General features: G+C 38.7%; 1 protein-coding gene across 7 annotated transcripts in view; it reads left to right on the top strand.

Annotated features, from left to right (window-relative positions):
- Positions 1-27,960, top strand: part of MTUS1 (microtubule associated scaffold protein 1) — a 108,132-nt gene that overhangs the window by 54,387 nt on the left and 25,785 nt on the right. For 6 of the 7 annotated variants that reach the window (XM_072335715.1, XM_072335717.1, XM_072335714.1 and 3 more), the window contains one exon: positions 24,793-25,010. In XM_072335715.1, the coding sequence (XP_072191816.1) occupies positions 24,793-25,010 (218 nt within the window). Of the gene's footprint in view, positions 1-5,983; positions 6,484-24,792; positions 25,011-27,960 lie in introns of those variants that run through there. The other variant, XM_072335720.1, reaches the window with a different exon arrangement.

The following is a 27,960-nucleotide window of genomic DNA, read 5'->3' as shown; positions in this document are numbered from 1 at the left end:
ATTATCAGATGAGAATAGTATGATTTGTGTCATACTTATCTCTGTTGTGATAGAGCATGCATACTGGAACCAGTTACTAAGGAAGGCTATAGAAGCAATGAAAAACAGTCTTCATTCAGAAGCTGCTCACACTGCATCAGGAAAGGTGATGCTCCACTTAAGAGTTTAAAAGGCTGCTTTTTTTAATTATCTGTGAGAGATATAACAGTGGGGAGGAAATTACTTCAGTCAGGCAGCTTATTGCAAGAATGAATTATAGTGTTGGTATGATTTTTACCAGTTCATGAAGATCTCTCTTGGAACAGGCTGATATGGGTGGCTGCTGCTGGCTTTTCACTGATACTTATACAGGATATATCAATAGGATGCATTTACTAACACAATGCTGTAGTTCAAAGCAACGTGTATGGAGAATACTTCTAGAGATTCAGTTTATTTCATGCCCTGTTTAAATTCAGACTTAACCTTACCAAGGAATCTCTAAGATTTAAGGTTACCCTTAAAATACTTGTACTTTTGATGTCTAGAAAGCAAATAAAACAAAAAAAAAGCAACACCCTTAAAAGTATTAAAATACATCATGATGCATGTATTTGTAAATAAAAGTGTAAGTTTTCTTTTAAAAATTGGAAAAGTTAAAAATTAAAATTAAAAGAAAAAGGCTGTAAGACCTATTTCAAATAGCACTTTTGAGGAAGGACCCTTTCTCTTAATTAGAAGTGTGTTATTTCAGTTATGTTTGTTATTAATTCTAAAATTCTGTGAGAAAGTTGTTCTCCAGCTTCAGGCAGCCATAGTCCAAATTCTTGATAATGCAGAAATGTTCTGACTTCCTGCTGTGGGAATGTTTGTGTCACACTCATGAGCACAGAGCTGCAGGTTTCTCACAGATATTTAAATACTTAATAGGACAGAATCTGTATGAGCAGAGGGACAACTAAAATGGGCATCTGCAGATTGTATAAGCTCAGTTAATGCTGATACTTCAAGAACGCTTTCCAGTGCTGGGAGGTGAAGTTCATGTCTTTTCTAGCCTGTAAGTCCATCATCCTGGCTTTAAATTATGTATTTTATTAGGATTAGTCAGGGCTGCTGGCTCTCTGATTCTGTGATGGTTTTTATTACCATTCTGTCTGAACTAGTTCTAAAATATCTAAATTCTCACTTTTTTTTTTTTTTCTTTTCAAGGGGCAGTAAAATTTTATTCTGTGAAGAGATGTTATAGCTTTGACCATCAGGTTTAGTGATGAACTGTTTTCATTTTGTTATCTCCAACTGAATTGCTGTATGCTATGCTAAAAAAGTATCATGTTATTGGAAATGCCGCCCTAGAGCTTGCTTCTTGTGGTAGTATCTGCATTTCTTTCCCTCTGAAGTTAAACATTGGTATGGCGCACTTCTGTTTATCTGAGAGGTTAGTTTTGTGTTTATTTTTGTTATGATTGTTGTTTTTTGTTGTTTCTTTTTTATTTTATTCCTTCAGGTACCTCGAATTATGCCTGTTCTTTTATGTGTTCACAGTAGACACTGTAAATAATCAGGTGTTGCTGGACTCTTTTTTTTTTAAGTTACTTTGAAGTTCTCCGAGACAGTGTGTTATCCCTTTTAGCTTTCTTTAAGTCTTTCGTTTCCCTGAATTTTTTAGTATATATTTTCAGCAAATAAAGTAGCTGCCCCTGCTACTGTCATCCTCTCTATTAGGGATTTAAGTTGACGTGACATTTGAAAGACCATAGAGCTGTCCCAGAAGCACAGAACTTGTGCATTTTGTGTCACACTTAATTACCCAGCATCTAAACTGAATATGTCTGCATTTTTATTTCCATACCTGGGCATACAGTGAATATATGAAGCCTACAAAAGTTGAGTGTAACACTTGTGATGAGCTGACTTGGGTTTGCTTGGTGAACCATGAGAGCTCCAAGCGGATAAATGACCAATGTATCTTGGAAGATGTACTATTCTAGGTTGTCCTTATTTGTAGTGTTGATTTTCAGTAGGGACTGTCTGCATACTGACTGTTGTTGTGAGGCTGTAGATGAAAAGAAGTTGCGCAGTGCATATCCACCAGTGTTACATGAATAAAGCAATTAGTATTTGTAGAGCTGTAGACTGTGACCCCAATTAAAAAACAAAACAAACAAACAACAAACCCAAACCACCACCTTATTTTCACTGTTTCCTGGGAGCAGTGCTCATGAGGGTTCTTGGATGCACCCAGTCTGTTGCTGCACAGCATAAGTCCCTAGTACTAAAGTAGCTGTTTTGGTTTTTTTTCTGTCACACCTGAGTAGATCATTGAAACTTCATGTTTTAAGGAATGCTGCTCTAGTAGGAGTGATATTTTTCACTGTGGCCTAATAGCAGTTTTGCTTTGAAGTAGTGAAGCACAGAAATGCCATCTTAGAAGGGACATCTTGTACTAGAAGAAAACTGAACTATTTACTATTTCAGTTCCTGTTCTGTGGCAGGAAGAAGTTGGCTTTCTTCTTCAGGTGAGGCTTTTAAGTTAACGTCTCCGAGCTGCAAGCTGTGGAGCATGGCAGCATGCATTGTTGTCTGCAGGAAGATGAGATTTTTGAGCTGGAGCACTGGCTGGAGCAAAATAGTCAGATGGAACTGGTGAGGGAGTGGTAACTTTCCAGAAAGAAAATCTAGGTCACACATTACCCTTTTACTCTTAGTAGCCTTTTTCTTCTCTACTCCCTTTGCATAAGCAGCTGGCTTTCAATTCTTGAATTAAAGCATGCCAGTAATATCCATCTGCTCAGCACTGCGTGCGCTGTCTTGTGACATGGAGCCATTTGTCTTCTGCCAGGGCATCTCAGTTGTAAAGGTCTGTCTCGTTTGTCATAAGATGCTCACCTTGCTCAGAGGCTTTCTTAGTGGTGAAGAAGAAACAGGCAAGAGAAATGTGTCCAGATACTGGAGACTTCGACTTGTAAGACTGAATGTAGATCCTGTGGATGCCAGTGTCCTCTGCTTTTTTTGTCACATTGCTGGCTTTCCCCAGGGAGCGGCAGATGCACTAAATCTGCCAGGATTAAAATAGATCTGTCCTCACCATCAATCTGATCGTGTCATTAGGTATTAATGCATTTAGCAACCTAGAGTGAATTATGTGATTGCAATGGTATAGTCTTTTGTTTTGCCCAGGAAGGGAAGACAGCAGTGAAGTGTTAGTAAATAAAATGACAGTCCTTTTCTCCTCTGTCTGTTCTCTGTATCAGTTGCTATTTTATTTAACTACTTTGTGGTGTTATTTTCCATCACCTTTATCTGTTGTAGATGATCTCTCAGATCCTCATATTATGCATGAAATGTAGAGAGTGCATGTTCCTGTCATGTTGTGCTTGTATCCCATGGAGCATGACTCTGGCTTTGTGCCCTGTTGACTCAAGATGGTCGTAGGAGCACGAATACTGATCTGGAGGAGCCGTTTTCCTGAGAAAACAATGACAGATATTCAGTCTGTGAAGTTTACAGAGGAGTAAGATGGGTATGAAAATACTGCATTGGAGGAAGCCTTTTGAGTTACATTTCTAATAGAAGCTATTCAAATAGGAATGGGCAGTTTTCTCCCAAGTTGCTTGTCAGAGTTCTCTGAATGTTGCACGCTAGATGAGTCTGACATCCCTCTAGTGCTTTTTATTGGTGCTGTCAGGTCACTCAACTGTATAAAGCAGTCTTATTTTAGGTTCTGGGGTTTGACAGGATTTCTAGAGCCTAAAAAGGCTTGTTCGTTTGTTTGTTTGTTTTGTTTAAAAAACAAAACAAAACAAAAATGGGAAAAAACAACACCTATAATGTATCTGTTTCTTTATGGCCTATTTCTATCAAGCTAAAGCTAGGAACATATTATTTTTGCGTGTCTGTAAGAGATGCTTTGGTGTCTGCTGCAATAACTTTCATGTCTGTATAGAGCTTTTATTTACTCGCGTTTTGCCTTGTGATTCATTCCTTCCTCGGTCTTCAAACTGGTTCATTACATCATGCTTGCCCTCTAGGGATTCATTGTTTTAGCTCCTATTCCTAGGAAGGAAGTTAAGGTTTCACTGGGGTACTTCTACTAATTTTGTTTTTACAGGCTGATGAGTAGTTCTTGAACATTTTCTCCCAGACTCTGTTGCAAAGATGGGGAGGGATGTTTGGGGTATTTTTTTTTAGGTTTCGGGATGTTTTTTTTTATATATATATATTTTTTAATTTTTTTAGTGATTAGATGGCCTCTATTTTTGCAAAGGCAGCATCAGATCCAAATGGGTAGAAGGATACTTACTTCATGGAGCAGTCCTTCCTTTGGGGAGTCATGGTAGGTAAGAGAAAACAGAAGAGAGTTCCTGTGGTTGCTCAGAGAGGAGAAAAAAACCTGATATATTGGGTGTTGAATGGCGCTGGAAAGCTGGCTGTCAGCCAAGTCAAAATCTCAAGATGCTGTCTTCAAGGGAGGATTTTACAATAGCGATCTGATATTTGAAGAGGTGGCCTAATGAGCTGTGGTGAGTACACAAGGCTACTGCAGTGTGTTTTAACTAGCCTTATGGCTTACCACTGTGTGCTGTTTCCAAGCATAGGAGCCTGTTACCTTCCAGCACAGGAGGGATCATCACCTCTTTGGGTGGTTGTGCTTAATTAAGAAAGGTTTGCAATTGCACAGCATTGCAAAAATGCATGAATCGGCATTGTTAGTGCCAAAGCTTTTCAAACTCAAAGGAATCTGTGAGGATTTTATTGCAATAAAGTCATGCGTGCACTGCTGTGTGTGTAGACTGCCCTGGAAACAGAACAAAAAAAGCTGCTTTATACTTATATCTTCATTTCTAATGACTTTGTGCAGACTGAAGATGTAGTGTCACCATATTTCAAAGCCCGTGGTGCATTACAATGCTGAGAAATAGATACTTTGATATGCCATGGTAAAACATTGAGCGATGTTCTCACACTGTGTGTGGTGGAGGTTGGTTTAGCAGGTCTGATACCTTGATGAAGGGCTGCAGTTCTTCGGGAGTGCTTAGTGATCTGCTTCTCTGGTACTGCCCTGCCTTGCGTGACTCTGGAGAGATCTAGAGCTCAAATACAACAAAATACTATTTTTAGTTCTTGCAGCACTGGTGGATTTAAAATGTTGTGCGTTTTGAGCAAGTAAGATGTTACTGCAGACCTATCACGTTATAGTGAGGAGAGGATATCACCAGTAGGATGAGATCTGTCAGTGTGATTATGTTTGCTTTGGGTGATTCGTGTTTCAGAACAAGTTGGCTTAATGGCTTCTGAAATCAGAGGAACTATCTGAGGGCTGGATGCTAGAGAGCATTGGCTGTAGCCTAATTAAATGGTAGGAGTAGAGCATCAGTGAGAAAGTATTTGATTTTGTGTCTCTTTAAAATAAATAAAAAAGAAATATATCAGTTCTCTTCACCAGAGCCTGCAAGCAAACTGAAAAGGAGGTGCCAGCTGTTACTGCCCTGTATTCTGCATTGGCTTGAGTGGTTCCTGCTTCTGTGCCTGCCTAGCAGCATTTAGGTGCATTCAAACTCAGCTGGCAGTGATCTGTTTTGGTATGAAATAGATGCCTGCTTCCTTAAACCTCTCCAGATAAATGGAAGCATCTGCACTGCTGTGCTGAACAGTACTTTCTTTAAGCAGATCTCAAATAGAGAATTGCTTATGCAGAACAGATATGTTTGTGGATTAGCTAAGATGTTAAATGTTGACGTACTTAACGCCAGAAAAAAAACCCTGGTAGAAAATGTTAGCTGGTAAGTGTATTTTGATACATTCCTGTCAATTGTAACGAACTGTTTGGAAAATGCAGCCTGAAGTGATCCACGCTAAGGAAAGAGAGCTGCCAAATGTCTTCAGGAATATTCAAGTAGTCTCCCTGATAGTCTCTGAAGAGTAATTACATGGTCTGTGACACTGCTGGATGATACATTCATCTGGGGAGACCACCCACTTCCTCCTCCTCCTCCTCCCTCTCCTCCTCCTTTTTCCTCCCGTTGTAGCTCCCAGTCGCGCAGAGTCCCGTAGCAGATTAAGCGTGAACACTGTGATGTAATTCAGAGGCTGTTTGTTTTCCAAATCACTAAGTCGATTTTATTCTGAGGACAAGCTTTGTTTCTACAACATCTGGTGGGGAGAAGCTGCCAGCAGCATTTACGCTGTGGATGTCTGCCTTTTCTGCTTTTACTTGTCTGTACATAAGGAATAAGGGCAAAGGAATGGAGATTTGATTATTTCTTCAAGGTTGTTTTCTTTAGCAAGAATTGCTTGACTTCTGCCAGCGGTGATTTAAAAGCATAGTATGTAACACTACATGGAGGCTGTTTCTTGCTTGCTTACCTTCTAATTGAACTGAAGACATGTTATGGTCCCCGAAATTTTCCTTATCCAACATGCGTATACGACTGACAGCAAAGGGATTGCTCCGAAACATTCGTCTCCCTTCTGGCTATAAGAAAAGCACTGTTATATTTCACACAGGTTTGTATTTTTCCTATAACAATTAGAGCATGCATTGGATGATATCTTGCTTACTTCAGCAGCAGTTTATTTTTAGCAAGTAACAACCATTTGGGGCATAAAAGTTTTTGAATTACACTTAGAAGTCTGACTTATGAGCATAGTTTCATATTCTGTGTAAGTAGGAAGCATGAGTTCTGTGTGCATCCATGCTGAGCTGCTCATTTTTAAGATGAATATTCTGTTTATGAAATGCAAATCAGAATTTGCTCTTTCCTTCTATAGAACCAAAAATAGAACTAGGAAGTTTGTACCATTAAATATTTATCTAATCACTCTGATGGTTATCTGCTGGGAGTTCTTTTCTGTACCATGAGTGGGAAGTGGGATAGGAGTGGGAAACAAGACAAGCTTTCTCAATGTGGCTTTGTCTGTTTGTGAGAAATATTTAATACTTGTATGTACATATCTGTTGTCAGACTTGTCATGCTGAATATCTCATCTGCAGATACGACGAGAGAACTTTTTTGCTTGTTTGTCTTGATAGAAATGTAACAAGTCTGAAGTTTTCTTGCAGATGTTTTGGGGACTTTCAAGACGAGTATTTGTGTGTTTTCAGAAATGAGCATTTAAAAACTTCTCAGCTGCGTATGACCTGATTTTTCATTTTAAATGTTAGGTAAAGCAAATAAGTGGAATGGGAACATGATTATGGATGCTGAGGTTTGTTCCAGGAAATACATGTGTTGTTTTGGTGGAGGGTGGTGACTGTCTCTTAGTGAAGGTAGATGACATTAAAGAAAATTGTAACAGTTTTCCGATTACGTAAGTCTTTCCTCTGTTTCAGAGTTTGTGATTTTTTTTCTTGCATTTTACTTATGCAGCTGCTTGCTCCTCCCTAGACTAGATCTGCAGAAACTCTTCCTGTGAGGGATTTCCTTTCTTTCTTGAACAGTTTTTGGCTAGTACTTTCTGGGGTTTGGTTCTGCCAGCCACCTTTCCTTCCTATCCCAGCATTTTACGTAGCAACCTAAACCGTTTGCCCCATTGTTGCTCATTCCTGGTGAAATAAATTCAGTTTCTGAGTTTGTCCTGGATGTTAAATTCAGTTATGGGTGTAATAACATGCTGATGGACAAATAATGTTCAATCTTCCTTCTATATGATCACTGGCTTCTACTGAAATTTTGTATCATTCTAAGAAATAAAAATATGTCAAGGCATGTTTCGGGGTAATTTTATAGTGGAAATAGCCCGCTTATTTTTCCATTTGAGTGGATATGAAAGTAAAAACTGCATGAAAAATGTCTCTGTTAAATACAGCATGTAAAAACTACATGGATAGACCTGTGTTCCAGTTAAGCAGTGCTTTCTTACTTAAGAAGTGCTGGGTAGACCTTCTGTATGTTTTCTCTAGCTTCTGTATAATGCACATTAAAGTTACAGAAATAAAGGTTCAGGTAAATGTTTTCCTTGTGTCCCCTTCTGCTTTACTGTATCTGCATCTTGCAGGAATTCAGCATGCCAGCAGAAAGCTGACCAGTGATTAGCTAGTGCTGAATGTACCAAAGTAGGGCATCTGAAAACCAGGTCATAGTCTGTCGTGGAGAGTCCAAGTATGTATGCATACTGTATTTTAAAAACAGTGGAGTGTGTTGGGAGCTAGCTTGTGATTATTTGGGGTTCATAAAATTCAGCAACAGTAGATCAGAAAATGACAATGTATATCACAAGCCTGAAAGGGTTTTGTTTTGTTTTGTTTGTTAAATACCAGGAGGAGCCATATTTGTTTTTTACAGTTTTTACAGCATAGGTCTGAGCATCTCTTCTTGTAGTGATTTAATTGGGTTAAAAACATATGGGTTTTTTTCGAAGGTCACATTAGTGATGAGAAATAGAATACATAGCGATTATGTCCAGCAAACAAGGCAGAGTAATTGGGGAAAAAAGGAATTTCAGGGTTCATGCTGGAATGTGAATATATATAGGAAAGAGGGTGTTACATAAGCATCATTCATTTTGAGTCTTGGTGTAGACTGTGCTAAGCATAATCATGGATTTCACACGTGGTTCACTTTCACGTTAATGCAAACTGCCTTGTATGACTGTACTGAGACATTTGTGGCAATTGCAGCAATTGGATTTGCCTGTTACATTCTGTCTGATAGTTTGAGGTACAGTAACTTTGTGAACTAGAATGTACTCACTATTGAGATGAAATGAATGGAACTCTTGAGTTTCTATTCTGATTTGACAATATGCTGCAACAGTTTGCCAATTTCTTCTCTGGTTGTAGCTGGAAGCACAGTTTACACTGGCATTTGGTTAGTCTAGATTAATCATTGTGTCCATAGTGAAATAGGTCCTTGCGAGTAAATGCATTTACACTACATTACATGACATCTTGTTAATCTGGAGATATCAAAGTAACTGCAATAGCTCATATATCTAAGAAAGTTAAAAACCAAGTAAAATTAGATTTATTTTTGTAGGAATGGAATAAACCTAGAGAAAATTTACTGTGAGGTGTAGTGCGTATTAAGGTCACCCAGCTTGCTGCCTTGTATCTGATTTCTGTCTTAGTATATTCCATGTTGCTTTGGGTTCTTCATAACCAGAGGTCTTTTCCCTCTTTAAATGCAGGAAAATATCGAAAAGTGTAATTTCTGCAGCTTCTAGAAGTACAGTACAGCTGCATTCTTAGCTGTGTGTAATGAGCCTCCTCAGAAAACATTTAGTTTACTTATCCTTTGACTTTCTACAAATAAGCTTTACAAGCAACTGCAACAAAAATCTCAATGCTTCACAATTGGATAACAGAAGCTAAATAGGAACCAAACTTTCAGTGATTAAATATAAATTTTGCTTTAAAACAAAAATCCTTAGTGGTTTGCAAATTTTTTTTACCAAAGAATGACTAAAATCTTTCTGTGCTTTTCATGCATCAGTGGTGTGACAGATGAAATCATCATCTGTGCGTGATTCTGTAAAAACTGCCAGAGAAAGACATTCTTCTACAAATGATTCACAATATTAATTTTGAGTTATTTGCATTTCTTTCTGCATAAAGATAAAATTCTACACAAGGAACCAGTTTTGCAAATGGAGATCAAAGTTCCTATACCTTTTGTTCACAAAGGTTTTTTCCATTGTATAATGAGCTGTACTGTTGCTTTTGTTGTAAATTTGTCTCTGTGTTTTCATAAGCCTTCATGGTGCCATTTTTCTTCTTCCCTTAAGCAAACTGTACTTAGTATTCTTATCCCTCTGGTGGCTTTCATTGCTTACTAAACCTTGTTACACTTAATACTTTGGGAATTAAGTGTCTCCAAAGACATCTGATGTCATTACAACAAACTCAGCTCAGAAAATTTCCTTTCCCACTTACTAGCAACAGGCAAACACTGCAAACCTGATTATTGAGCAACCAGCAGCCATTTCTGATAACATATCTTCCCTAAATCTTGGTTTAGATGATACTGTCTGTGACAGGTAATGATTGCAGGTCTGAATTTTGGCCCTCATTAAAACACATGTGAAATTACATCTGTGCTTAGCAAAGCAGTGCTTTATAGCATGAGAACAAAGTGTTGAAGATTCTGAAAGCCACAGGTATCATGAGTTGCTTAACTTTTCATTTGTCTGAAGAGTGACTGAAGTACTGATTATTGGCCAGTATTGCAGATTCCTACAGAATTATAGGAAGACAAATTTGCTCAATTTGTTCCCACTTGGTATGCCTCACAGGTGAAAAAGATCTGGCTGTAACTTCTGCTGCTGTGAAATAGGCTTTGGAAATGACAGGCAGCTACAATTACATTAAAAACAAACTAACAAAAAAGCCAACACCACAATAGCCTTGCTTAAAATTACTTGAGTTTGTTCAAGTGATGTAAAGCTAGACTTAAAGTTATAAATTCTTCTTGAACCAGTTTGTGCATAAGCAAATAATCAGCAACCATATTAAAAATGGCTTTTAATTCTGTGAATGTTACTGCCTTAGTAGAGTTTAGATTGAGCTTTTTGAGGGTAATGATACTTGGAAATTTCTGTGCTAGAATGCAACATTTTGATTATTAATAGCCAGTTGGTTTATTGTTATTTCTCTTCCTTTGTAGGCACAGAAAACTCATGATGTTCAAAGGGGTTGAGGTAGAAGGAATAAGGTTTCTTGTGCTTTATAAACATATTTGATTAATTGTGCTGTGAGGGTACTATAGTAGTCTGCAGTTCACTGGAGTCATGTTGGTGTCAAACAGATTTGATTGAATTAGATCTTATTTTTGAGAGGAGGTTTGTTAAATATTTCTGTCACAGTAATGCAGTAAATGAGTGCTTCACGATTCTTACTTAGTGATTTAGATTAGATCTAGTCGGGTCACCAGCTCCTTTCTAATGGCCTGCACAAATCACTTTTTTCCCCATCAGCTTTTCCCTGGCATGGAAGGATTGTTTCTGTTCTCTGTCTTAAAGGAAGAAGATGTGATGTGTCAAACATATTATGTACAGCTTCACATCTTTTTTTTATTTAAACAACAAAAAAAAACCCATCTAACTGTTAGGTTTAACTGTCCACATACTTGAACACAAAAATAGCCCACCCTGAATTACCTAGCTTGTGACTGGCTGAGATGGTTCTCTGCAGTTGCTGTTTATGAACTTTACATTCGAATCATCTAAACTGATGTCTAGTACTTGCAGCAAAGAAGTAATAAACTTGTGTTTATTTCCCATTTAAATTTGTTTTTGCTACTTTTCATCATGGTACTATGCTACTAACGCGTTTATGACCAGTATGGGTTCCCTTTCAAGATACTTGGATAAACATTTTGTTTGTGAAGTTATAGAAATACTTCTAGTTAGGCAGGAAACAGGACAGCTGGGAACATCTGTGGGAAAATTCTTTATTTGAAAGCTCATCCTTTTCTTAAAGAGGACTTGAATTCCTTCTGTAGAAAAGTCTGAGAAGTATTGCAAATAATATTTATTAATGAGTTAAGTTCAGCTTTCCTTCTTCAGTACTGTTCTTAGGCTCTCAGATATCTCATTGGCCTCAGATTTTATCTGTCTGTGAGTATTACCAATATCAGAAACACATTATTAAACATGGAATATTTATTTTGTGCTAAATCTTTTAAAATATTACATAGTAGAACAGCAGTATTGGAAATGCTTCTGGCAGAAGAATAACTCGACTGAATGTGTAATGCCTGTTCCAAATTACTCTAAATAAAACTGCAAGCTAGAAGACTTTGTTGTTCTTAGCTGTATACATGTGTACGTGCTACTTGTGTAACCAGTCTAAAATCAAAGCAATATTCTGTGTTCAAGTACTAACAGAACAGAACGCCATCTACTCAACCAAAAGCTTTGTTGTTTTCAGAGTGGGGAGAAAAAACCCCACAAAGTTGCAGTAAGAATTGAATAGTCTAAGCGTGTTAAATGTGTATTCCTGTGTCTTGGGAGGACTGTCTGGGCTGGAAGGTAGGCCAAGGAACAGGAGATACATGAAAAGTGAGTATTTTTCTTGCTGCCTTTGTTACTGGGGTGGGGTAAGTAGAGTTTTTGTGTAGTCTGTGGTCTTGCACGGGAGTTAATAGTACATAGGAATATTAGTCTTTGCAGTGTGTTGCAGGTATATCCCCTGGAGACACCGCTGTTATTTGTGCTATCAGCTGCTCACAGAACTTCAGCTTTTCCTTGCCCTTGCTTAGTTATGCAGAAATGGAAGTCTGTCACCTTCGTAGTTATTTGTTGCCTTAAACAGAAGAGGCTTGGGGGAACATTAAGCACAGAGTGAATTCAGTGAATATTCATAAGCAGAAAGGAATGGAATGAGCCTATGACAGGCATGGCAAACATTCCCGTCTTGGTGAGAACACTGGTGCCTGCTGGGCAGCCTTTGCCAAAGCAACCTTCAATTGCATGTTTTGGGTAAGAGTCATTAGAATGAAAAGTCCCTTGGTTCCAGGTCTGTGCAGCCAACAGTGGAAGGGTTGCACACCCCTTGAAGGGTGTGGGGATTTGCATCCTGTGGCTAACAAAAGCTCTGGGCGCTGTCCTGTTCTTTTCTTTGTTTTGAGCTTGGCAAGGTGTCTCTCCATGGGCTCTGCTGGGTTGCTGCCAGGCACAGTTCCTGTGACAATGGTGTGCAGTGTTTTAGGCATGTCCCTGGGGATAAATGTTTGCTGCTTAATAACAGGAAAGCTATTTGTCATAACAGGAAATATAGAAATAGTTCCTTGACTGGGACATGATGTCTGCTAATGATTATGTATGTGCGTTTTTTGTAACTTTGGAGAAGGACACACTCCAGCAGCACATGAGAGCAAGAGTTTGGTACTTCACATGTCATGCTTTCTGTCTCATGATTTCACTGCAGTATGAGTTAACATTGAGTTTGCATGGATGATGTTGTCTGAAGTGATTCCCCTACAATGCTTGTTGTTGCTGCTGACCAGCAAATTGTATTTCATCAGTCGGGTAGCTGTGAAGTACTTTTCTGAGGTTAATTTTAGAGAAGTTTAATCTGTGCTGGTATTCTTTAGGACGTGCTGAACTGCTGCCACCTCTTGAAAGGGATTCTCCTGAAGCTGTGAGGTTATGTCCAATTATAATGGCTATTTATGTTTTTTCTTTCTCCAGAGACTTCACTTCATGTAAACTGTGTTGATCTGTGTAATCAGAAGGAGGAATAGCACATGCGCTTATACTATGAAGTAGAATAGTAGTAAATATGAAAGTGAAAATTATTTTCACTACATAAATATTTTCTTAAAATATAAGCAGCCTTGGAGTTTTGGATATATGTGGATACCATTTGTACTGCCTTAGAAAAACAGTACTGATCTACGGTACTTACAATTCTTAACTGAGCTGTGAAATATTATAGAAGTAAATAATCCAGTAATTTCATACTAGACAAATATAACAGAATTTTCCTTGTGTGATCTCTTAGACATTTTAGAGCAGTCCTCTACAAATAATCCGTATTATTGTTTCCATCCACTCTTTACCCAGTAACTGCTTCTATGTATTTATTTATTTATTAGTTAGAGGAAAACACCTCATTGGGAGCTGAACTGGAAACTTTCATCAAATGAATCAGGGGGATTGGACTAGATGATCTTTAGAGATCCTTTCCAATCCCTGAAATTCTGTGATTTTATGAGAAAAATATTAGAAATGAACTCTTTGGTCATTTTTTGGAGGTAAAATATCATTACAGACACTTTATCACTCATTGTAGTGCTTTCTATATGCTTAGAAGCACTTTCACACAGCTTTTTAAAGAACATCCATGAATTTTAGTGTAGTCTTGGATGTATTTGTCTTTAAATGGATGTGGAGTTTCACAAACACAGGAAGCTAGTGTTGGATACATTCAGAAGCAATCTTGGCTCAAAAACAATAACACAAAATATAACCAGTGCTCTGGAAGTTCTTTAAATTCCCATTGCCTGTCCTACTTTTTCATCCATAATGTCCTTTAGGCAGCATTTCAGTCTCCTGCTAAAACCCAGTGACATTTGTTACGGTCATATAACATCAGCTCATATGAATGTGATTGAATAAATGGCTTCTGAGTTCAAACAGAAACAACCACTCTGTCCTTTCTCTCTATCCCTGATAACTGCAGATACTGCAGGAGAAGCGATGTTGCTTATTAATGTGTTAGTCTAGTGGTGAAAATGTATTGTACAGTTCTTTTCAAGGAAAGATTATTTCCCTGCTATCTGCTGGCCCTGAAATGGTCTCTGAAAGACTTCCAGTGGTTCAGGAATACTGAGTGAGAAGTATCAAATTCTTGGATCTAGTGCAAAGTTGAGCTGGTCAGTGTTCTGGCAGCTAACTAACCATATACTGTTTGTGAAGGAAGAATTACTGCTTTAATTTCATCAGTTGTACCTGCTACTGATTTAAAGTTTGGTGATTCAGTTAAAGTCCAAAATTAGGTTTTGATTTATGTTCTGTGTGGTTTGGGGTTAATGTTTTAATTGTTATTATTATTATTATTATTATTATTATTATTTATGGCAATGAAGTAGGGCTCCATAGTACATAAGTAGAAAGTGTCTTTCAAACTTTGACATTATGCTTAGTGCTATGAAATTCTTTAGGCATTGAAACTCAAATAGGTCCTTCCTTTCTGTCTGCGCTTCAGATGTTAACTCCCTTTCATATGTGAAAGCTGGGGGCCACAGGAAGGTTGGACTTGTCATTCTTCTCTCTGGTGGTGTTGTCTGAGGGTTTCTTACATGCACATGCATATAAGCATGTATGCATAGTGGCCTTCTTTCTGCCACCGCACCTTCCTTTGCCTCCACTGAAAGCCTTTTCTCAGATGTGAGGTTGTCTTAGTATTTGCAAAGAGATAATTTAGCAGCTCTGAATGTATTCAAGAAGGATGTGTGGAGATGGAAGAAAAGGCTTGGGATTTGTATTGGGGAAGCAATTAATGGTGTATGGGAAGGGTTTGCATGTGGTATGGACTAATCATGATTGATTTCCTTGGTTCAGTTGACTCTAGGGCTTAATTTTGTAGACAAACTGCAATATGAAGATCAAATGTATGTAGCTGTGATAAAGCAGTAGAGGGCACCAGACAACAAGGAGCAACTTCCTGTATGGGAGGTTGGAATGGAGAGAAAAGGTGGAGGAGAATAAACAGGAACAGAGGGTCTCTGTACTTGCCTCTCTTGGCAATTGCATGCCAGGGTTTACAGTACTCAGCTGCAAACTTAAGAGGGTGTGCAAAGAAGAGGACTCCCTCAGGTGTCTTTTTGTCTGCCTAGAGCAACATGTGAAATAGAAACTTCAAAAATTGTAGACCATTTACACAAGCATAACTGCTAGCTTCTGTGTATAGTGCTTTCTTTTCTTTCCTTCCAGAGCTAAAGAATTCAGTGATTTAAGGTTGCCTGTGGTGTATCTCATGAACTGAATTTAGCAACATGCCTAAAACAACACTGATAAGTTGGGAGATATTTCAAAAACTTCAGCTTGGTCCTTATTGACCCAGGCTGCAGCACACAGTAACACATCCTTATGCAATTATTTCTGTCTTTTGTCATCTTTGTCCTTAAAAATTGATGAGATAATGATCCTTAAAAAATAAATACTGCAGTAAGAGTTGATTTGTCAGTACATATGTAGCCAGTCCCTCTCAAATAAAAAATATCTATGCCTTAAGCTTTCTGCTATTTTGTATTATATTTGCATTATTATTTTGTATTATTTTTGTGTTATATTTCTTTCAGATATGTACATAGTGCTGTATGCTTAACATCAGAATCAGACTTTGTCATAGTTCAGAACAAACTAAAAAACCAGGCCTATAGATATTACAGTTCCTGGGAGCATGTTCACTAAATATATTACAAATGCAATATTACGACACAATAGAGAAGGTGCTTCTGTTCAGGATTCAAATGGTGCTGTTGTAAAATGGGTTTCTGTTTTATAAGGTAAAAACTATGAAAGGCGCAGAGTTATATTTAAGAGTGTTAGTCAGATTTGCATTGGTACTATGCATTTAGATAGCAGTTCAAGTTCGGGACTCCTTTACGTCTTTTCTAAATACAGCTTCCAGTCTTATAATCTGTTAGAAAATATGGATATTGATCTTTTGTTTTTGGGATTTTTGGTTTGGATTTTTATTGTTGCTGTTCATTTCTTTCCTATCATCTTCACTAACTTTGTCAAAGCACTACTGGTTGACAAAACGCATGGCCATTTGATATCATCTGTACTAAAAACTAAATTTGGTATCGTCAGGACTGGAAAAGAAACGGTTACTGAAGGAACAACAAAGAAACATTTCTTAATAATATAACAAAGGGTACAATGAAAGAGAATATTGCTGGACTTTCCTTCAAGGTTTTATCTATAAAAACAGACTGGTTGATCAAGAAATTGCAGTAATGACATGAGTGAGATAATACTTTTCTTTGTGCTTTTCTTTTAAAAACCACCAGCAATTTACAAGTTGATACACTTTCTTTCTTACCTTTCTAAAGGTCTAGATACCTTTACAAATGTCATAATGCAGCTGCTTGAAAATCTTTGGTATAACATTGTAGCTTTTAAAAAATAAAATCTTCAGGAACGTGAGTAAGGCTAATGCACCTTGGAAATTGTGTACACTTCATCTCTATTGGAAAAAAAATCATACCAAATTACTGGCCAGCTAAATTGTGTATCATTAACATCTTTCTCCTAGGGGGAGAAGTACTGCCTTGCAGGAACCTAAAACAGCTGTACAAAATCAAGAGCCATGTTCTGTAGGACTGGTGACACTCTAAGGAAACAAAGATGCATCAATGTTAATCGCTTCCATGAGGGCATGGTTTTGGTTGGGAAATACTGAGGCTTCAATGGGTAGTTAATTTTAATAGGCAAGTGTATACGGGGACCCACTTCAAAGGCTGCTGTGAGTGAGAGTCTACTTTATTGGTGTAGGAACTGGAAAGATGATGTAATGAGGAGTCTTAGTGCAGTATCACAAACTTGTGTCTACTATTTTGCTTTCTTTGGTTTCATGGCTGCTCCCTCAGTGCAGGGAGGATTATCTGTCCTTCTCAAAAAGACAGCAGGAAAAAGTTCAGACCATTGCTCTTTGTGGCAGAGGGTTTGCTACACATTGTGGGTTAAGAGCCTGAAAGAATGAGATACATTTCAGATTACCTAGTGAGGAACAGGCTGACAACTGTCTGTAGAAGAGCCCTTGCATTGGATTAAGATATGCTTGAGGTTTCCAAGCCTTTGGTGAAAGGCTTTAGGAAGAAACACAGTTAGGAAAAGCGTCTCTCTCTGTCCTCCATTGCATATATTTGTAGGTTTCCTTTCACTTGTGTTTTACTTTGTGAAGTGCCTGATAATAAAATGGTGCCCTTAGTTTGTGCGCTGTTTGTTGTGTCAACAAACAGGATGCTAATAAGAAGCAGCGTGCTATGTATTAAGTTTCTAGGAAACAGCTTCGGGCTGTGAGACTCCTGCATTGTTTGTAAGTCCTTGGTCCCTTACCCACTAATCAGGCTGTAGCGGACAGTGATGCGTTTGTCATGCTGATGCTCTACTTCAAGGGACGTGCTCTGTCCTTACTGAAACCCAGAGTGGCTGTGAGATACGTGGGCTGAGCATGTCATGAAAGCATTACACAGGCATAGGGTTCTTTGAAGGGCATAACAACATCTGAGGCTTCTCTCTCCTTCTCACTGTCCTGTGAATAAGCGTATCCAACCCTATGCTTGAAAGTGAGGAATGAAAAGGAATGAATTTATAATCATATTGAGGCTGGTAATACTCAGCATCTGAGTTGGCATGAAAGGACAGATACAGACTTAAGAAACAGTGCTTCTGACATGCTGATTCTGCAATCCCCCTCCAGCACTGCTCTAGTGTTTAAAATAATAATAATAATAATAATGCTGAGAAATCTTTGTGTATCTCTGGAAAAAAAAAAAAAAAAAAGCCCTTTTTGATGTGTACGGTTTAATCTCACTGAGTCAGACCAAGCATCTAAGTCAGGTTTTACCTGCCTGTTGTTAAATTTCAGTTACTGTGACCTTTTAAAAAGCCTTTTTATGCTCTTTTTGTTCAGAACTCCTTGGAAAAGGCTTGATGGAAGCTAAATAAATTGATGCTTTTTGGCACAGGTTTGTGCCTGACCTTGCAGAGGGGACAGTTCAAGTGGCTGCAGTAAGAGTGAAGGAAAGGGAGCACTGCCTTTCTGTATTAGGAGATGTGTAGCTGTCTGCCAGGCCACACTGATATAGAGGGGAACTGCAAGATGGGAAGTGGTATTTGCCTTCCTACAACTGCTTGAGTCTGGATTAGCTAAATAATTTAGTAGAAGAGCTTCAGATGTACAGCACCTGTAGAATTTCAGCTGGGCAGATTTATCCAGGCACATCACTTAAACGTTGCCACTGACTAGAACTGGCTCATGTCTGACATGCTTGAAGCATGAACAGCTTAAGTCAAGACTGCCTGCCCTAGTTGATGTAGACAGGCCTGACGCTGTGCTTACAAGCAGACCGTGACTTCTTTGGAGTCTGCATCTGTGTGCTTGCTAGCCTGGGCTCTGGGAGACACAGAAGGGAAGTGTTCACTATTTGCCAAGCTGAATGCAAGCAAAAATTGTAGTTGACCAAGCTGTGGAAATGCCATGGGGTTGGAAGACTTTCACCCAAGAGAAGGATTTCAGGCCCTCCACAGTGTTAGTTAGTGTTGCTGTAATTTCTCTGAATGTTTGTGTGAAACTGTTTCCTGGGTTTATACCTCAGAGCAGGAGTTGTGAAATAATTTAGGATTGCAACTTACAGCTAGCCAAATTTCCATTTCCTCTCTTATATGTTATATAACATATGCATGGCTCCAGATTTAATCCAGCAGTTTCCTTATTTGCAGGAATGTTCTGAAATGCCATAACTTGTCATGAGGCAAATGTTAAAATTAAAGTGGCAAGATCAAGTTGTTGATTGATCTGTTCCGTTGCTCAAATAACACATATGCTTTGCAGGAGGAGGGAAGAGAACAGGAGAGTTGTAGGGATTATTTTGAGGCATCAGAGTTAGCTGTGTAGAGAGTAACATAAGAAGTAAAGCTACGTACTCAGTTATGGACTGGTTCAGATGCTAGATTGAGATGTGGTAACTCCTGAAGGAAAAAATCTGGAGTCAGACCCATGGGTCGCACAGAACTGCAGCTAATGGGACCAGTCTTGTATCAGGAAGAAAATATGCAGTCTCTGGAATAGAAGTCTACAGTGTGTTTGGTTCTTCAAGCTGTGCCACCAGAAAGTTTATCTGTGTGTATCTGGCCTTCTAGTAGTTAATGCAGAGACTCGGGGTAAAAAAAAACAACTGTTGCCTGTATTGTGTGTCCACTAAGAAGCCATGATAGTGTCTGAGATAGCTGGGCAGTGCTTGCAAGCTGCATGCAGAACATGTCTCTGATTCCTTCCAGTGAGTGTGCCTGGACTTGTGTAGGAGGCTAAGTCGAAAGTGAGGAGTAACATTGCCTTGCAAGCTGGACTCGTCAGATTGGTTCTTGGGTCAGCAACACTGTGGTGAGCCAGAAATCCTGCAGTTGTGCACAGGCTATCATTATGATTTGTAATGCTTCCCATCTCAATACCATGCTCGTGGGTTTATTGCAGTTTCCTATGGACAACATAGGTCCTCTGCTCTGGGTTGTTTATGGGATCATCATTTCTTCAGGAAAAAACAGCACCTTGGAGCCAACTTACAAACTACAAAGGTAGTATGTAAAAGCTCTCGACTTTTAACTTCAGTGATGCTGAGAAGACCCACTCTGTATGCTGGGTGCTACTCTGAATTTCAGGTCACTTGCCTGATGCTTTCTATAGCCTAAGGTCTATAGTGGATGGTCATTTTTTCAAACCAAATCAAGTAATTGAGTAATTAAATCACCGACAAAACAATAGCATGGTGTAATTAGATTTCCTGTTATTACATGGAGCTTAAAACTTTGAGTTCTGCACTTAGAATTCAGAAGCCTTATCTTCTACAGAGAGAAATTAACACAGAGCTGATTGCAGAAAATCTCCTTAACCTACCAACAACAGGTTATGAAGCAGTTTTCCCATGATGTCTTAAGTGTTCATTGCTCGTGAACTGGAGAATTTCCTCAGTTTCTGGGATCTTCCATAGATTGTTAAATGAGCATTACCAGCTGTAGTAATGAGGAGAATATTCAGTGGAAGTGGGGCAGTGGCCAAGGTCCTCGCTGCTTTGCTCATCATGTCCCATTGCAAACATTAGCAGAAGGATGGGCGCTCAACCACTTCATTGCATACGTGGCTGAAATAACCAACTGTTGTTGAGCTTTTTGGCTTTCAACTCCCACAGGCAATTGGTTTGTTTGAGCCTTTGTTAAAAAGAAAGGGCCATAGTGTTCCTGCACTGTTTGACTGCGTTGCAACAACACTGGTAGCTGATGCCCAGGCATTCTTCATTGATGTACAGATCAAATGACAGCTGGGAGTGGCTTTCTGGGTGACGTCCCACATACAGTGATGTCAGCAAAAGATTTAAAAAATTCAGGTGTGGCACAATCTGCCAATTAAACTGATTAGTGCTTTGGTGAAGTTTTGAGAATGGAGCTTTGACTCTACAGCTCTGCTTACTGAAGTGTTTTATGGAGTACTAGTTTTGCCTAGTGCTAGGCTTTTACTTGGTGCCTTTGCTGAAGTGAGCTGTAAATTGAGGTAGGACCATACCAAGGGACATGTGCTAGCTCTCTTGCTATCTGAGAAATCTGTTTCTGCCTCACAAATGATCCTGACTGCTTGGAAGCTGTGACACTGGAAGAAGTCCTGTGACTGGTGGGATCAGGATGGAGTGCTTTGCTGCATTGTTGGCAGAAGTCAAAGCTTGTCAGGAGTCGATGGAGGCTGGACAGAAGGAACTGAAGCATGACATGGAAACATCTCAAAAAGAAATCAGAACAGTGCTAGCACTGCAGAGGAGCGAGCAGCAGGTGAAAGAAGAACTGAAAGCAGAAATGAAATCTAGTCACTTGGATATAAGAAATGTGCTTGAAGAAATCCAACGAGTACGGGAAGAGATGGAAGCTCGGTTAAATACTCAGGCTGATCTGGTCTTACTGATCAAAGAAGTGAGCACCAACTTAATATGTGTAGATAAGGCTTTCCAAAAGATGGAAGAGAGACAGGGAGGTTTTACCAGCCTGCACCTTCCTACAAAAGAAAATGTTGAACGAGGGTTTTTCTTTGAAAAATGCTTACGCAAGACACACCTGAGTTTTCAAAAGCCTGTGGAAGCTGACAGTTTGGAAGAGGAACCTGAAAAGAAGGTGCTTAGTGGTAAGACAGTGGTGATTGCAGAAGTGTGAGGAGAGAAGCAAGGCTGTTCTTATTTGTGCTTGTCAAATAGTTTGGTTTTGGTATTTGGAATGATTTTGACAAATTGCATCTCTGGCTAAGGAAAATAATTTCTAGAAAATGTGGACATTACTACATAGACCTTCCTGGTATATGATAAGCAAAGGGAGGCTTTGAATTGGCTCTGCAAACAAAGTGAGTGACAGACGCTTCACCTGGTAAGCCAGCAGAGCACAAGATAGAGAGGCTTGGGATACCAGCAGTATCTGCCAAGTCCTGAGGTAGCTGGCTGTTCAAGTACTGCTTCAAGTACTATGCAGTCCTGAAGCACTTAGATGTAATGCAAACTAATGTATGAACAGTTCTCTGTTTCTTGTTCATGATCTCCTCTAAACCAGAGGATCTGTATGGAAAATAATTCTCTTTTCCAAAAAAAGGGGGAAAAGGGAAAAAACAAACAAACAAACAAACAAACAAAAAAACTAAAAAAAAAAAAGGGGTCAAATATTCTCATCAAAGAACATGTCTGCGGCTGCTGTGAACTCACAGGGGGTGGGAAGATTTCTGGACCTTTACAAGGTCATGGGATATTCTTTTTGCCAGCAAAAAAAGACGTGAGTGATTCAGTAATCAGAAGGCTCAATCTTTGCAAAATTACTGCTGTGTTTTGATAGGGAAGAAGGAAGATAATACCCCACGTTGTTTGCTCTGTATGGATACTGTGCTGCATGTAAAACTTGAGAATCTATGACTTACAATATTCAGAAATTGAGAATCTCCAATAGATTTGATACAGTGTTTTCTTGTCTACTGCAGAAGAGTCCAGAACCTAGCCAGAGGGAGGAAAAACATTTCACATTACAAGTCTGATTTGTCTGAAGGTGGCAATCAAATATGGCAAAGAGAGGAGGACTTGAGCTGGTAACAGATACTGTCTTTAATTTAGAGTCTGTCATTGATGTGTTTTATCAGTGATTAGACTCTTGATGCTTTGTTTTAAAGAGAATATGGCTTTTGTTTTGACATCATAGCATGCCTTCTATACAAATCTGGAAACAGTCTGTCATTGCCCAGAGGTACATGGGCCATAAATAAGCATTGGAGCGCTGCTGGTGTTAATCTGTAGAGACAGTTCATACTATGGAGGTTTCATGCTAGCTAAGAAATACTTTTCAACATTTGAAGTGGTTGTGCATAGCACACGTCTGATAAAATTGCCAACAGGAATGTCAGGGAATTTTTGTGTATGCTTTTTGTTCAGCTTTTTTTAGTATAGTATCCAGAGTTGGCTTGGGTGGATGTTGGAATAAACATCTCTGAACCGCCTTGGCGTTCTGGGCACTGCAGTAAAACCAGTGATATGAGACTGGCAAGCTGGCAAAGACTGGCTGAACTGTGGAAAGAGCAGATGTGTGATTGCTGTGTTGCTTGTGGTTAGTTGTTGTATCGGTGTATTTAAATAAAAACAACTTCATTAGGTAACTGTATCTGATATAACTACTTTCCTGAGTACATCTTGTCTGCAGTCCTTTGTACAAGTTTAAAGCGGCTTTGTCAGGGTCGTAACAAATGGATGTTAGTCATTTCATGCGGTTAATTAAGTAATGACATGAGTACCTGTATTAGTGAATTTACCAAGCACTTTTAAATCAGGAATAGTGTTTGAATTATCTATTTTGTAAGGCGAGCATTCAGAGAGGGAGGTGGAATAAATGAGAGAGTAGGAGTACATGAGCTACTTAGGTAGGGAAGGGCTGTACGTGTTTATTCTCTAGTCTCTGCCTTGTTGGTTTGCTGTTTTTTTTTTCCTCTTCCCTTAATTAATGTCTCTACTGACTAATTTACTTTTTCTTAAAGAAAAACAACCTTTGGAAGCTGACAGGTATTTGCTACTCATATAGTATTTGATGTGAGATTGCTTGGAATCTAACAAGAAACCTATCAAATTTGAACCCTCTTTTCATGTAAAGAGATCTATTTGAAAAGGCATGATGGCTGTACTGTGAGAAAATAACTAGTCAGGTTCATTAAAAGGATGGTAGAAATAAGCTACCTAGAACTGGCAAATGAATTTGTTCTGATTGCTCTACTGCTCAGAATTTGGCTTTTGATTTGGGTTATATTGACACCTTTTAACTGATCTGCAATGTGTGTTTCTAACTGAAAATTTACTCTGCAACAGTCAGCATCTCCAAAGCAGGAGTGCAGTAGAATTTCCAAGAATACAAGAGTATCTGGACATTATAAAAACAATGTGCTGACATTTCTCTAACTAAAGGGAAGGCAGAAAATCTTGCCTAGAGTGGATTTATTTGAAAATGCGAAGGTCCTTCACACTCTGCTCAGCAGGACAGGTGCAGATTTGAACAGGAAACTTTATTTCACGTGTATTAAAAATGAGTGAAGTATTTCACGTGTATTAAAAAGTGAAGTCTGTGCGAGACTGATGTTTTAATGCAATACACGATGTGTTGGTTAGATTAACAATAAAGCTTTGGCTCTCAGTGTCTTTGAGCCTTTCACTGCTGGGAGTATTCAAGTGTCGCTTGACAATCTTCATACCAGATGTTTGGGCTTCAAAAGGATTCATTAGCAACTACTTCTAGTCCATTAATTTGTGTGTCTCTCTCTCCCCACACATTCCTGCTCTTATTTCCTCTAAATCTCACCTCTCAGGTTTTGTTACTTTATCTGGAAGAAATCTTGTTAAGTTGAAACTGTATAAAGCAATCTGCGTAGATGTCTTCATTAAAATGCCAAGGGATACTTGTGTGTTGCATCAACATTTTATTGCAAAAGTTTTTGCTTGTTCCGTGCATGATCAAAAGGGGAAGTGCTGTGCTAACTTTTCAGTCCAAAGGCAGGGAGAAACCTGTAACATCTGCGGTGTTTATGCATTGAGCACTGGATTATGTAATGTGATTTCTTTCCTCTGACACTATGTGATTGTGTACTGTGAAGTGATTGAGGTTGCACTGTTACTAAGAGTATTAACTGAGCTGTGCAATTCTTGGACTGTAAGGAGTGGCATGGCTTACTTGAAATATATTTCAAATTGTAGAGCGTTTTAAAGTACCATCTTTGTGAATGAAACTGCTGACACTTAGAAGATGTTGAAAGATCTCTGGTTAACGGAGCTCAAACTTGAGCTATAGAGTGCAGGTAGGGTGGCAGAAATCTTGTGTTTTATGAAAATATTTATTCAAAGAACTGTGTGAGCAGTATGCTGAAAGGTAAACCACAGATTATGTGAAGGTAAGAGGGAAGAGCAAAGTGTCGTATGTGAGGTTATGGTGCTAGAACCTAACCTGGCAGATGGTATGGTCAGCTCTGCAGTGCTATTGAAATAACTCTTTCTCCTGGTTAATGTTTCAGGCAGTGTTTTCTTTTGTACCGATCTTTAAGCTTTGGTGGGACATGAAGTGTATGTTAATTAATTGCTCTTGTTTTTGTTGTTTCAGTTGACAAGGGCAAGCAGAGGAATCCTAAAAGCTCATGCATACAGACCCAAACCTGCACGGATGTGCATTCAACTGGCACAAAAGTAGCTGAGTTGGCACAGTACAAAACAAAATGTGAGAACCAAAGTGGAATTATCCTGCAGCTCAAGAAATTCTTGTCAAGCAGTAACCAGAAGTTTGAAGCATTGACAGTTGTGATCCAGCACCTCCAGTCTGAGGTAAAAACTTAGAGCCAGTATGTACTAATTTTAGTTTGTTGAACTGTTCTCAACAGTGGCTTTTGAATATATTAGTGTAATGATAAATAATGTCAGTTTCCACTCCAGTTGCTGCATTCTTGTATCTTTCTCCTATTTATTTATTTATTTATTTATTTATTTTTTAAACATTTGTTACATTGCAACTACAGTTAACTGCTGGCATGTTAGCTGTTGGCCTCTACTTAATGGTGCTATTATAACAGAATGCCCTGGTGTTAGTGTGGTTTTTAATAAATCTTAATATGTATTAGTAGTCTAGAAATAGCTTCGTTAAGTTGCACATTTAATAGAATGAAAGCTATTTTTTCTCTACTTCCTATCTGTCTTTCCACAGAAAACTTGCTCCTGGCTTCAGTTTGATAGAAGTTTTACTGACTCTGTAGTCTCGTATATTTTTGTGAGAAGACATTCTTAAAAGTTTGTAGTCCTTCATGGCTGAGCACCTCTCCAAGTGTGTACTTCTAGTTCTGCCCCCTGTAGGGAAGGCTAATGAAACAGAAAATCTTCATAACCTTGCTGTATCTGACACTGGATTAAAGGGTAGATAGAGTGGATACATTTTTGAGCAATTGAGAACACTTCGTATGTTTGCTAAAATACGAGAAAATGTTGGTCTGCTTTGAAATGTTTTGAGAGTAGAGAAATCTGGATCTTAGGAAATTACAGCATTTATGGATTTATGCTGCAGTGGTTGATGTAGACTTCATTAGCAGTTTATTTTGCATATGTAGCTAATGTTCCCAGATTGATACCAGGTGTATGTTAACATATTCCATCTGCAGTGATTTTGTAGTTCACTATGCAAAAACAACACTAAGTTGTTTTAGGATGCTGCTAGAAACATAACATTCTTTTCTGATGGAATAATATCTGCTCACTCTCAACTAAAAATACTGCTTTACTGTTAAGTTCAAGTCTGGTCAATTCAGTAAGAGCAGATGGGTTTTTTTGTGTTGTGTGTATGTTGTTTTTTTTTCCTTATTAAACTCTGAATTGGAACACCTTTCTCTAATATAAGATTTTCAGAGCAATTTGATTCAGGAATTTTAGATGCCCATCATCTAATCTGAAATTGTGACATTTTTCCTGCTAAGCTTCTACTCAGTCTTTTAATTAATTTATAAGAAGCAATTTAATTTTTGCTGACTTTGTAAAATTAAAAGTCTTGGCATAGGCTCTTCTCTCAAATATTTTGTGTTTGCAGCATCTTAAACATCAGGAATATTTTGTATCTGAATACATAAGATATCTTAGTACATACTTTCAGGCTTTTTTTACAGTGTGTTTACCCTTTAAGCATTATTTCCTTGCAAATAATGGGAATCATTATTTTTATAAGTGTCTAAGACAGAAAAGTGAGAAGAGCAATATGGGAGAAAGTAATAATTTTGCTGCTTCTTTCTTTTCAGTATTGTATGGTGGGTGGAAAGAGAAGAAATTCCATTTATTTTTAATGATATAAAATGAGTAATTGTGAAGAGCTGAGTGTAAGCACTTGAAAACTGGGCTAAAAATGGCATATTTATATGCTTTTAGTTATTTCACTTCTTGATGTTCTCCCCTAGGATAAGATGGTCCCACTCTTACTGTACTTTCTGTAGGAGTGAGAAGGAGTAATCTGTTATGGTTGATATAATCAATACCTAATCAATACCTTGAAATCTGCTAATTAGCTGTGGAAGCATTCTGTACAGTTTCTGTGTTTTAGTGAAAAATGTGAAGGGTAATAAGTTTTTTTGTTGTTGTTTCTCATTCCTTTCTGATGAAATGTGGGTTTTCCTCTAGCTAACCTTAGCTCAAGTGGCCATGCATTTCTTTTTGGCAAGTAGGTCTTGGAGACCTTTTTTGATGTAGTTTGTGAATGTGCTCTATTAGTTGAGGGAGAAACTTTCAGTTAAGTATAGCTCAAGCTGAAAGTCCCTGCCTTAACTACCACAGAACCAGCAGAAAATATCTTCAGCTTTTACAGAAGTAGCTTGCAGGTTTTCTAGGTGAAAAAAGTAATAAATAAATAAATATATATATATGGTTAGCTGAGCAACAAGATTGTGCTTCCATTCCTCCTCCTTGAGCAAGTATGAAGTAACACAAAGCAGCCTGAGCTGATAAAATACCATGCTGTCATCAGAAGGTCCAACTCTTGGCTGCTCTGCTGCTTGTCTGCCCCTGCTGAGGGCTGATTCAGCTTGCAGCTACCAGAAAGCTACCACAGCCAAAGAGAGAGCATGTATTTGCCAAGTTAGTGACATGGACCTTTCTTCCTGGTTGGAGTCAGGGGCTGAGGGCAGTTTGTGCTGTCAGATAGAGAAAAGAGCTGGGCTGTGCTGCTACATTGCTTCAAAGCTGTACGTCTTAGCCAGAGCTTCTTGACAGAACTTACCTTAGCCTCCTGTATTCCCCGTGGATGGAAGAACAGACAAAGCTGAAGTTAGTAGGGCAGATGATTCAACTGCTGCTATTTTTCTTTTTTTCCCCTCCAAGAGCTCCTGATGCATTTCTGCACAAGAGTTTGAAGTTGCTTTTATGAGCTTGTTCGAAATGGGATAGCCAGTGTCAAAATTAGAATGTGCTGGCAATCACTTATGTCAGAAGAGCAGCCAGCCCTCAAGTTGCAAGGCTGCTGTCTAAGGGTTAAATGAGATTGTGTGAGGTTGCTGTGCTGTTTCCAGCTGAGCAGGAATCTGCCACAAAACTCTGTGTGAGTTCAAACGTGTTTGCTACAAGCATTATCGTGGAGCTGTCAATATTAACAGCTGGCTCTGATAATACCTTACCACTTGAGCTGTCAGGGTTTATCCAGATGATTTGTGTGCCTTTACCAAGACTGTACTGAATTTGAGTATGTGTCTTCGAGATGAGCCAGTCCACAATGGTTATTTTGTGAAAACCAATTTCTGTTGAGCAGGAG

Source organism: Excalfactoria chinensis, chromosome 4 (assembly GCF_039878825.1).
Source record: "Excalfactoria chinensis isolate bCotChi1 chromosome 4, bCotChi1.hap2, whole genome shotgun sequence".
NCBI classification, from domain to species: domain Eukaryota; kingdom Metazoa; phylum Chordata; class Aves; order Galliformes; family Phasianidae; genus Excalfactoria; species Excalfactoria chinensis.
The sequence above is the reverse complement of the archived record's forward strand: the minus strand, read 5'-3'. Positions and strand labels throughout refer to the sequence as shown.